At 40.7% G+C, this 13129-nt stretch overlaps 1 protein-coding gene across 1 annotated transcript in view; it reads left to right on the plus strand.

Moving 5' to 3' along the window:
• The window catches only part of LOC109032162 (cubilin), a 52891-nt gene that overhangs the window by 6944 nt on the left and 32818 nt on the right, over nt 1–13129 (plus strand). The window contains exons 2-3 of the mRNA XM_072305490.1: nt 2216–2331; nt 11979–12144. Coding sequence (XP_072161591.1) covers nt 2216–2331; nt 11979–12144 — 282 coding nt within the window. The remainder of the gene's footprint in view (nt 1–2215; nt 2332–11978; nt 12145–13129) is intronic.

A 13129-nucleotide genomic window follows, 5' to 3' on the forward strand; every position in this document is an offset into this window, starting at 1 on the left:
TCTCTCGGGTCAAGAGAACTATTTCCAAGTCAAACTTGAATTTGATAGTAAACTCTAAAGCTATGCTGTTTCGCCGCTAATGATGTTGGTGGAAGAGTTACCATCTCAATTTTAGATTTTAAGGACATTTTAGCAACTTTCCTTGAATACATTATGAAGCGCACACTACACATTTAGCATCGCTGCGCGAGCTGCCATTATCGTCAAGACGCGCCGTGGCGTTACGGCTTAATTAGAACTGAAAGTGCAAATATGAACTGGCTAAACAGTGTCGTTTCTAATCAAGGAAGCGTGCAGGGGTCTCTAAAATTATTCCCGTAATCAAGTTGAGAACGACAAATTGCTCGGTCAAGGAAGCGTCGTGCCACGTCGAGCGACAAGATGATAATCAATTGGACTACATTTTGCAATTTGGAACTTTAAATTCAGGCTCTTCTGGAAAAACACTTATGAGCATAGGGAAATTAATGGCACATACTTTGTTTTTAAACCGGGTTAGAATTTTTAGTTCCAAATTGCAAAATCTAGTCCAATTCCACTCCGGAATCTAGCGATTTGATGGTAAGTACATCCAATGAATCTTTCAATGGGCCATTAGGTAGGGTATGTAAGAATTAAGGTACCGCGAAATCTACTTTATGATCAAATTTTGGACTAGTAGACTTGTATAATATTGGACATTCCAAAATTAAGAAGATGTTGATGAAAGGAGAATTTTTGATCAATTTCTATTTGAATTTTTTTATAGATTAAGTGTTAGTTTTACTATATTTTGAGTTTATTTTTAATTTTTATTCTAGGCACATTAGCATATCGACGGTGTAAGTCAGCAATCACTTAACTCGATTTGCGACGTCGCAGACTTCCTATCATACTTTATTTTTTAAACGGAAAACTACTCAGCGGCTATTATTTAAAACTCCCGTGATTTTTCTTCTCTATGCGAAGAAAATTCTGCAAAAACTTCAAGGAATCATGTCAATTTGTTCTCCTCTAAAAAAATAACATAGAAGCGGAGATTTTCAGACACCGCAAACGAGTTATGTGATTGCCGACTTACACCGTCGATATGCTTCGTCGATTATGTTATTTATTCATAAAGTCTAATATTCTCTATATGATCAATGGATTTTTATTTCCGTGGGTTAATAGTCTAAGTTTTCTCCTAATTCACGACGAGAAAATAATGAAAAACGAGACAAAATCTTATGTAGAATTATTGGTACTTTTATGATCATTTTAAGGACTTAGCTTCACGCATCCATCTTCCAGTGACGGAAAAAAACATTTCTCTTCTATTACTTCTCCTTATTTTTCTTCTTCCTCTTTTTTCCTCTGTTCCTTTTCCCTCTCATTTCTTACATTATAAAAATTAGCTTTCTATCACACATTTATCTACGATATAACTATGCAGAGCGGCTAAAGTTGATGTGCACGTTGGCCAGAATAGTTCTTTTGGTTAAAACCGTGCTACTGAAGGAAAGAGGAGGACGATGAAAAATAAAAATAAAAAAATAAAAAAAAAAAAAATCGCGATGCTGATGAGGTGCAATAAACGTGGATTGCTTTGCGTGCCGCATAACATCGTTGTCGAGAACAAACCCTTTGTTTTCATGACACCCTCTCCAGTTTTATGAGGTGGGCACGCTGTATTTAACTACTCACTCACCACCTTTGTACAGGAAATGTTCCCGTTCTCTCTCTATAATTAGATTGAGTTTATTAGTGTAAAAATTATCCCAAGGAACTCCTTTTGTTTTTCTTTATTGCTTCCCGTAAGCTTATAGTTAACGACAAGATTCAGAATGTTCGATGCCATGCTGTGTTCAAAGATATAATTCCCAGTAGTTTCACGTTCAAATTCGGATGCGAAATTACAATTTTTGAAACATGAGGCCCTAGTGATAAACATTTTGTGTTAAATTCCACGCAGACTTCTGAAACCAGGTTTATCAATTCATAGTAAATTACATCGGCTGAGAAGTAGGAACAACCATCAAAACCAAAAATAAAGCAATTATTGTGCGTATCACATTTTTTTGTACAAAACAAATTATATACAATAACAGAAACAAACAAGCAATTTGTATTATTGAAAGAGTTTTAAATAATTTACACGAATAGGGTACTTCCAATATTGGAGGGTTTCTAATTATATATGTTCGACGCATATTTAAACCATAAGTGATTCTGACTATAATTTTTTCTGTTACAGGATTGAGGAGTCAACAATCAGATCGCAATTTTTGGCATACTTCAGCTTCTCATCGAACAGCAGTCCACAAGGGGTGAAATTTCAGCCCAAAGGTGGTCGCAGAATGCCCGACACAGGTAAGAATGAGTCAATTTGTGTTTGCATAAGGTACTTTACGTGTTATCATTTAAAACGAAAGCATCCTACAGTGCCGCGCGTGTATTATCTACCAAAAAAGTTTACATTTATCACGAATTAAGGTTACTGAAGCCTTATAAACAACCGGTTTTTGACTTTGGTCGACAATCATTGACAAACGCACGTTCCGTTTTTCCGGCCTGTTTCTCTCGACTTCTTTCCCTGTTTTCTTATCCCTCCTCTCATCTCATCTCTTACCCCGATGTCTCTTTTTCCTAGTTTCGCAAATTCTTATAGTACCCTAGAGCCAAAAGATACCCAACTCCATTTTAGTATTTTAGAGATATCAGGGGAAAACCGCGCGCCAGTCCCATTGATTCCAATTTTAATCGCAATTTTTAAAACTCTGTATCTCATGACCGGCGTAAGATAGAGCTGTCAAATTTCCCAAAAACACGGAACCGTTAATCGAGATTTTTGAGATTGAAAACGCCACTAACTTGATTTTTTAAAAAATGTGAGTTAGTTACCTTTGATTCTGGGGTACTGATATATAAAGCAGTGTGACTACAGACACCTCTACTTACCCTCTATATATTCTGTGAATACATTAATAGCCAAAGTTGCTGAATGACTAGTAATAATAACTAACTAACTTTTCCGAGAGTAACACGCTTTTTCGAATCTTCTTCAAATTTTATTTGATGCTGGATTTGATAATTTTCCCATTGAACAGTCGATCCGACGTAATTATTTTCTGAGAACAATTATTGTCATGAGCCGCCAAATTCGTACGAAGTTTTTAACTCTGCCCCCGCTACAAAACGGACAAAAGCGTTCGCAGCTAAAATCTACGGCTCGCTCAATATTTAAAAAGTTTCAATTCCCGACCCCCTTTCAGCCTTTGAAAAAAGGGAAAAGTTTCGGATGAGGGTGCAGGCGGGGTAATGAGCCACACTGAAACTAACCCCCCCCCCCCCCCCAACTGAGCCCCAACTGTTTTCATGTTTCATTTTTACCAATTTACATTTTGTGACGGCTCGTTGGTGTATGTTTCTCTACCTTTCGTTCCCCCCCTCGTCCCTTTACTTGATTCAAAATTGGCCCATTAATTATTCGAACGGTCTTTATTGTAATGCTGGAGCAAGTTGGGCTCACATTTTTCAGGAGGCATGTGCTTGCATAGTTTGGAAATAATGAAATAATGAATTTGAGAGGACAGTATTGCCACGTGGGTAACGCTCTCTCAGAAAACTATTCATACTACGAGCGATTATCGATTTTCTCCCATTTGAAGCTGTGATAGAGAATCGATTATTCAGGTGTTCATTGCAAGCACCCTGTTTATCGATCCATCCCTATGGGTTTAAATGGTAGATCAATCGATGTATCGTATAGCACGCCACATCACTGCCAAGGCTGTATTCAACTATTGGCGAATCTAGCAAATCGGCACATTATTTTCTCTCCATTTAAACATATGGAAATTAATCGATTCTTGGAGCGACCAGGTGCTCTGACAAAGATCAATTATCCACCATATATTAAATGTAGAAATGCTATTGTTGCTGGATCCACCTGTGTATTCAAATCAAAAGTCTCTTCGGTATTTTTAATCCTCCTGGAACTATAGTCCATTTGCTTACAACTTTGCAATACAATTTTTGCTTGACGACGGTTTCGCCCTATGGTTCCATCTCATCTATAAAAGTCAATACTAGAGGTAGGAGGTCCATCAGAAACAAATGAATTCCATGTGTCCTAACGCTCAGTATGAAGGAAATCCACCCCTTTCCTGTTACGGGCCGTTCAATTAATGCATAAGGAATTTTAGCCGACTTCATGAATGATCTCCCTTTCCCTTTTGTAGAGCAACCCTATAAGATAACTTTTCAGCACCTCTTTGAATTAAGTAAGCTTGGCCTCACCCCATCCTCCGATTTTTGGGGAAATAACTGAAAAGCCTGAAACAAGTAGGACAAATTATTAACATTGAAAAAATAATATTTTAAATTGGGACGTTTCTGTAAGACTGATCTCCTCTTCTCCCTTCTTCCCTCATAAGACCCGATATAGTCAGTTCAGACCCCCCTTCACTGTAATTTGCTTACATAATACTTGAACAGCCGGAAAAGCTTACGATTTCTCGTACTAGAAAATTTAAAAATTGCATCAGACCATGAGTGGCTCCAAGGGGAGGAGGGGAGGCTGCCCCCTAGATATACCTGGCCCCTCTCAAGAAATGTGAAAGATTGAGACAAGTAAGTGCGTGATATATTCTTCATCTTAGAGACGTTGTATTTGGATCAATTTTTTGGTGAAAACAGCTCAAAGTAACTCCTGAGACGACTCAATTTTGCAAAATTTTCGCAGAGAGGCCACCCTCCGAACCTCTCTTCAAACCTACGAAAATTACTCGAACTCTCATCTGGAGCTAAGGAAGTCTCCCAGACGCAGGCAAGCCTCCCCATGCGGGCTGGATTTATGTGCCCCCCCAGATTCCCCTTTGATGAGGTGCCCTTCTGCCCTCACTAAAAGTTCTTAGTTCCGCTCATGCATTACCCGCCTCATGCCTAACATTTTCCGAAAAACTTACTTAGCCTCGCTTGCCGACGCGACGGGCCGAGTATTAAAATTGATAGACAAAGCTATAGACAAATACGCGCTAAAAGGAATATGGAGGAATCCTACAGGTGGAAGCGGGTGGTTGCAATGACCATAGGTGGTAAGTAATAGACCAACTAACGGCAACCTACAAGAGACCTTATGGTTAGTCGTTCATTTTCTCCCTTAGTCAATGGGAACCACCCATTTCAACCAATAAGATTGCTCCACACTCTCAATGTCTTCTTTTTCTACTGCTTTTGCTTCGTCTATCAATTTCAATAATCAGCCCGCTGGGAGATGATTTCAACCAGGTGCAATGGAATCGGCTCTGAACCAAGAGCCCCTACGACTTGTCCCTAATCTGACATAAAGGCGTATCTTAATTTCAACCTGAGCCCTATTCTCCGTATGAATCTATACTTACCGAGGCTCATGTGAAAAAATATATATGCCCTTACGTCAGGGGACTGACGACATATGGACGTATTTATGCTAGAAGGAACTAAGTTGCATGTAAACCCCATGCACATAGTTCCTTTTAGCAGAAATACGTCCATATGAGGGACTTGGAGGACGAGGCGCATATGTGCAATTTTTGAAAAATTGAGGTATTAATGATCTAAAGTATTACTGGACTTGATGCATATTCTGTGAAAAATTCGCTCCCGAATTCTAATTTTAAGGATCAAAAAGTCAGTTTGAACTTGATTTTCGCCGTAAAGATCCATGTAATTTCAAAACTTCAAACATGAATAGAGACTTTGCAGGTGTCTTAAATTTTGTCAATTTTATCTTTAAAATGACACTGCCAGGAAACCTGAGTACGAGGATGAACTTAGTTTCTAAATTTGACAATTATTGTAGAAAATATGACAAAATAACTTAATCTGCTAAAAGACATGTGTTTAAATGGAAAATGCCGCCAGATGACGTCATAAGGCGGCACATTCTCTCAATTTGAAATCTATTTTTCTCCAATTTCCCATGCCGGAAAAAAATTATGAAAAATACTGCGAACTCAGCTCATTGGGCACTCTCAGAGGCGGATCCAGCAATTTGGCAACGCCGGATTTTCTCCATTTAAAGCTATGTTAAACAATCGATTCTTGTTGGAGCACTTGCCTCCTCTAAGAATCGATGCATTTCCATAGGTTTAAATGGAGAAAAGCAACGTTGCCAATTTGCTGGCTCCGCCAATGGGCACTCTCAGATGAAGCAATGCAATTTCTGTGTGCAAATTCTCCATTTCTTGGAATAGCAAAAACTGCTTTTATGCGCCACGTCATCCGGGCCAGGCCTGCCACAAGGGGGGGGGGGGGGGATACTGGGTCCTTGGTACCGGGGCCCGGGCCCTGGAGGGGCCCGTGACGCAGGTGACAAACCACTACGAATTCATGTGTAACCCTTGTCTCGTAAGGAAAAGTGAACAAATTACCCTAAAAATTCCGCAAAAGGTGAATAAAGTTTCAAAAACACACTAGGGCACTATAAAATTGTTCTTACTTTTTTAGAGATTTCTATCTATTTTCAAGATTTTGAATAGGTATATATAGAATGATTTTTTTAGTAACTGCATTTCATTTTCTTCCGTTGTCGGATGCTTAGAGGCTCCTGTCTGGGCATCCTCGACTTCAATGGCTCAACTCCCTCACTATAGACGTATGCAAGGGGAGTCCAGGGGGCCCGGCTCCCTCTAGAATTGAAAAGTATCATCTGCCCCCCTCAAAAAAAATGTATAGATGTTTTGAATGCAACAATTCGAAAGTATTTGGTGCTGAAAGTAAAAACAAGCAGGAAGCTCCAACGCATTCGCGTCGGAGAGCGGCTCTGGCGACAGTAGTTGTAGTCAAGAATGAGGGCCTAGACACATTTTGTCACTGATGTACAATCCGACAACTGTCGATTCATGTTTTGTAACTTAGCAGATTTACGTAGCCGGTGTATAAATGTGTATTGGTCCTTGATATGCAGAATGCATGGCACTATCACTTGTTGTATACTTTTAATTTTGAAGGCTCTTTGGAGGTCCGCATCCTAAAAAATCTCTCCCACAGTATTTTTTTTAACTTGTCGTTGTGATTGGGCGCCAATTTCTTTCAATTGAGTGATCATCTTCTTTTTTTGTCAAATAACTAGTTTGTACAACAATAAGACTGAAACTGACTGTAACTGAAATTTTGTCTTTTTAGATATTTGGTTATTTTGTATTTATTAGATTGTATATTTTCACAGCCCTGTGATAAGAAACTTTGGAATGCATGGTTGATAAGTCGTTTAGCGAGGCTGTAAAAAATTTGCATTTTTATATCTGAAATTGTAGGTAATGGTTTTGAATATCGAATTGCGATATATTACACGGTTAAGATAGGGCTATATGTCTTGTCGTAAGCGGCGACATAGAGTCGATGTCATTTCAATAATCGCCCCGATGGCCACGGTAGTTGTTAGACGTTTACGGTTTCCTTGGTAACCTTTGTTTGCTATCAGCTGATATCGAGTAATATGACTAGGAAGCTCCAACCCAGTGGTTGGAGCTTCCTTAACCGCGAAAACTTTAAAATTCAAATTTTAAAATTTTTAACGTAAAGTACATTTTTTCCATCACGAGATTAAAGCACAGACAAGTTTTGAATTATTGACTGTATCACCATGATTCCAAAAATACACTACACAACATAGCATTGGCTAACAATAAAACAATATGCAATAAAATAAAGTCATGACAAGGAACATAGCCGAAAATGGCGCCGATTCCCATCAACCAACGCGCGGTCTCTCCAATGTAACATGGTCCAATGATACTCCCCAGCTGGGACCGTCCGGAATAGCAGCTCTAGTGCAAGCACCAGAGCCGCTAAAAAGGCGTAATTATTCTGCAGAAATTGATGGAAAATCTCCATCATAAGAGCTTCAAAATGCGTCCATATAGATTTAAAATTTCAAAAATTTCCCGAGTGAGGCTCCCCGGACCCCTCTCTGCGCTAGGGGCCCAGGCCAGAAAACTGGTACCCCGAGATGAGATGTGGCGGGCCTGATCCGGGCACCTCTTATGAGAACCGCGGCAGCGCCGGAGCCAGGGCTCACATGGGATTCGAACTCGAGGAGCCCGAAAGTCACGCAATTTCATTTTTAATAATAACTTCCTAAGCAGAAGTTCCGCCGCGAGTTTTAATAACGTCCCCGATGTATCTCTATCATTTAACTCGAGCCGGGCCCCGCCCCCACCCCCTGCTCGCTCATTGGAAGTTGATGCATATTGGATCTGTCGAATCCCCCGATACCGCCGGAATTATTACCACCGCCGAGGGGGTGGGGGCGAGGGGGGGAGGGGGGGCAGGGCGGTACAATAACTTAAGATTCGCGGGTCGCAAAGATTGCGAGGGCGGTATTGTTCGTTGCCGAATTTGGCCTCGCTCAGGTGAGAGCTCGAAAAGTTTTCGCCGGCACGTGCGGGGGATAAAGACGGCCGCGACGTCGCCGTTTCTAGTGGGGGAAATAGGAGCACTTCGGGAGGGAATGGGTGGATCTGGCAACGGCGCGCGGTTATCAGGCTCGCTTCAGGTGGGTGGGTTGCGGATCCAGATCGAGAAGTTGGAAAGCGAGCGGAGGAGCGAACTCTTAATGAGGTCGGTAAAAAGTGTCTGGTTGGTTTGTATGGGAGTCGTGTCGATGGATCCGGCCGGTCGGCTGCCGAGTTTCCAGCCTGCGAATCTTTTGGATAAGACTTGTGTTCTGCCGTGCTGAGGAAGAACGCCATATGAACCTTCAGACGTTGCCAAGTTTCCTCCAGTAAAAACCGAAATTGCTGGGAAAATGGAGATGTTGCATGTGTGAGGAATTTGCGATTTGACTGTTGATTCTTATGTAAAAGTTCGTGAGAGACCCGATGGTGCCACTGGTTTTCTCTGAAATAATCTCCCAAGCTCAAAAAAAGCTCTCAAGTTGAGGCCGAAATGGAGGGGATATCCCAAGCTATCCTGAGAGTCCACCTCTACATCAAGACAAACTCTCCATGCAAAGATAGGAAGCAAATATATTGACAGGGCTGCCACTTTATTTGGCGACTCTAAAACTGAAAACACGGCATCACTGCTAATGTATTTGCTCCCTATCTTTGCATGGAGAGTTTGTCTTGATGTAGAGGTGGACTCTCAGGATAGCGTGGGATATGCCCTCCATTTTGGCCTCAAGTTGAGAGCTATCTTTGAGCTTGGGAGTTGATTTCAGAGAAAACCAGTGGCATCATCGTGTTTCTCGCGAACTTTTACATAAGAGTCAACAGTCAAATCGCAAATTCCTCACACATGCAACATCTCCATTGTGAATATTATTTTCGGAAATTTTCAAAAAATTTTGTACGCAATTTAATCTAAAATATCTGAAAGTTTCGAGGAGAAATATACATACGTTTCTTTAAAAATACATGTTTCATTGAAGGACATTTGGCAACTCTCGAATGTTCATACGGCGTTCTTTCTCAGCATGGCAGTGTTGTTGTGCGTTGCGTTTGGATCTGGGTTTCATTCCGTGTGGTTGCGCGGTTAAATCAACCACAAGAGCTATGATTTTACTCAGTTTTATGAATCTTGTTTAGGTTCTTGAATTTTTCGAGTCCTATAGCCGCACGGTGGGTCGAGTCCATAGGAGAGGTCCGACAAAATTTGGGAACTTTAAAAGCTTATAACTCCGTTCGTACAAAACTTAAACGTGGCTCCATTGATTTTCTCGTGAAATTCGCTTTCAGAAGAACCTCTTATAATTTAAAATGTGACGAATTCAACATCATTTGCAGTTTTAGTTAAAAACGTCATCTCCAACCTCTCTAACTAACTCGATCCACTCAGGGCTGGATTTAGGGGGTGGCCACATGGCGGCAAATTTAGGGGGCGGCAAATTTTGCAATTTTTTTAAATGTAGGTGTATTAAAAAAATTGGACTCAGAAAAAAAATCACAAACGAGAAAAGGCGATAGAATCTCTCATTTCCTGAGAGTGAAGTAATTTCTAATTTTGTCGTCTTTTGGTGATACAAGAGACAGAACTTTTAATTTTGTGGAGTTGAGAGAGAAACCAAACACACGGCCTGGAGCGGCGCGGCGCGGAGAGCAGTGATGACGAGGACTTGTTTATGAAAAGGAGAAACCCTCGGCGCGGCGCAGCGCGGCGGTCGACATGTAACACATATTAGCGCCTACAGGGCTGCATGAATACTTCACGCATCGCGTCAAACACAGTGCGGTCAGCAGCGGTCGTCGTGAAAAGCATAGCGCCTACAAGACTGCATGAATACTTCACGCATTGCGTCAAACACAGTGCGTTCAGCAGCGGTCGTCGTGAAAAGCATAGCGCCTACAAGACTGCATGAATACTTCACGCATTGCGCCAAACATAGTGCGGTCAACGCGGCGCGGTGGCGGAAGTTAAACTTATTAAACCGAATCTATGTTTGTTCTTTCATAATTTTTTCGTTCATTTCTTATAAAAAGAAGGCTTTGTCCACACAGAGATACGTTTACGGAACTTAACTTCCGCGCAAAGTTCCGTGAACTTTTGCTAGTAGCGTTGACAGGGCTTTCGCAAAAAATGTGTCCAACACGAGTAAACGCGTCTTATACGTCCCTCCTCCTCCGGCACGTTCACTCGATGGCTTTTATTGATGTTTCAAAACTAATGAAAAGCAAAATACAGGCGGCTCACGGGCGGCAAGTAGGTAAATCCAGCCCTGGATCCACTGTTTGCGTCTTAACACGGAAAAAATTAAATTTTTGATTTAACGATTCAATTGGTAAGGAAAGTGACTGCAATATTTCAACGTAGATTTCACCAAAAAATGCTTCTTTAACCACCCCCGCAGTTAAATTAGCTTCCAATAGTGGTTAAAGTAGCATTTTTTTGGTGAAATCTATGTTGAAATATTGCAATCACTTTTTTTTTGGCAATTGAATTGTTAAATCAGAAATTTAATTTTTCCGTGACGGTAAAACGCTGTATGAACCTTCAGATGCTACCAAATTTTGATTGATGAAACATGAGTCGTCCGGCAAACTTACAAATGTTTTCTTCCAATTTTTCAGACAATGGTGTTCTCAATGTAATCTAAAATATTCAAAATTTTTAAGGAATTCATAGTTTTCTTCAAAAATACATGTTTTATTCGGGGAAATTTGGTTGCTCTTAAATGTTCTTACGACGTTCTTCCTCAGCACGGCAGTATAGGAGCTCAAAATTGCATTCATATTTTGCACCGAAGAGATACAACCAGACGATAAAACTCAGTTATCCTTCAACTCAGTGGTTATGCAATTTTAGTTACCCTGGACAACTCCAAATAGTTGTATCACGTAGTTTATGAGTCTTGCTCTCACTGAAAAAAAGTGCTGTTGTCACAAACCAGAATTTCTGGTTGTATTTCGCAACCAGATTTTCCGGTTGATTTAACCAGAATTACAGTTGACTCAACCAGAATTTGGTAGGGTCAACCAGACGTCTGGTTGAGTCAACTGTAATTCTGGTCGAATCAACCGGAAAATCTGGTTGCGAAATACAACCAGAAATTCTGTTTTGTGACAACAGAACTTTTTTTCAGTGTAATTACCTGCGCAAACGCGAACGTGAACGTAACCAGTGGCGTGGCGTGCTTTGCGATGGATCGATTAATCTGCCTTTTAGACCTATTGAAAAGTATCGATAAACAGGGTGTTCGCAGTAAACACCCTAGTAATAGATTATTTACCACAGCTTCAAATGGGGAAATATCGATAGAGTAACGCTAAAAGAGACGTTTGCGCTTTTTATTTCAACCTTCACAAATAATGTTTAGTAAACGTCATTGTTTTACAATTTTGAATTTTAATTGACTGGATGGCTCAACCTCTGTAATATTGGTAGCAGTCTCTTTATATCTTATTTTTATTTTATTTCTACTACCTAATGTACATAGAACATGAGAGGAAGGTCAATATTGGAAATTTCGTTCTTCGTACTTCTGTCTTGTTTTCCTAGCACTTCAGATATTTACAGCAATGTTTTTCTGTTCTCAGAATGCGACTGGCTGTACCAAGACATCGGGTGCCAAGACTGCCTGCTAGCTACGCCGGGCTACCCGGGAGTGTACCCGTCGCACATAACCTGTCAATATCACCTTACGACCACCTCCATTCTCACGAAAATACGAATCAAATTTCTCTCGCTCAAACTCCCGCATAAGTAAGTGCCATGAATAATTCAAAGCCGCCTTTCTCTCATTCTTCTTGCCGAGTGTATTTTTCTCCCGAGAGCCTATTCCTATTGCAAGCATTTATTTGCGTTGACACTATTATTGTCCTATTTTTTTCTTCGTTTTTTCTACACTCCGGAAACAGTCGCAAGAATACTCCAGAGCTATTTCACCTGGAAATTTCCAGGTGCATTCGTTTCACGCACTTTGTGAACCGAATTTTGAAACTCACGCACTTATTTTTGAGACGGTATGACGAATTTGACGAGAGACGGCGTGAGGATACCACTTTACGTCGTTTCCCAAAAGAGGGGACCTGACTCCAAATTTCCCCTCGCAAATTGCCTGTTAATCAAGAGAATCTTGGGCATTTCTAACTGAAATCTTCCCTGATTTTTCTCTAAATTCCAAGCAAAAACAGATATGTTTTGGATACAAATTGCTTACGTACATTTTTGTAAAATAAATTAATTGTTTAAGTCAATTTGGCAACCTTGGGATGGAGTTACGTTCTTTCGTGCGGGAGACGACAAATTGTGAGTTGTGACGCTCGACCCTGTGGCGCTGTAGCCCAGATGCGGGAGGAAAAATAGCGGGAAAAATTGGGATACACGGTATTATTGTTTTAAGTTGTTCATTTGGGTACAAAGAACGCTCACAAAAAAATCCCCATGAATCCGAGTTTTGCTAAGCCCAGGGAAGGGAGGGGAAGGGTCAAATTGGGGTATTTTCGGGTTTTTCTTGACTTTAGCGCTTCATGTTGCTTTGAGCGCAAAAAAAAAGATTGCATTCAATTTGAACTATCGTGAAATGCCTAACAATGAGTGTGCCTAGGACTTCCGATCCCCTCGGACCCCCTCCCCCCCAAATTACGTTATTTTTTACCCTAAAATCTGGATTTTCACGTGTTCCCATCTATTGCGGTATTAATATAGGAGTCAATGCAGCAATGCTCTTATTTACTTTAAAACATCC

The sequence above is a fragment of the Bemisia tabaci genome, chromosome 10, assembly GCF_918797505.1.
Source record: "Bemisia tabaci chromosome 10, PGI_BMITA_v3".
NCBI classification, from domain to species: Eukaryota; Metazoa; Arthropoda; class Insecta; order Hemiptera; family Aleyrodidae; genus Bemisia; species Bemisia tabaci.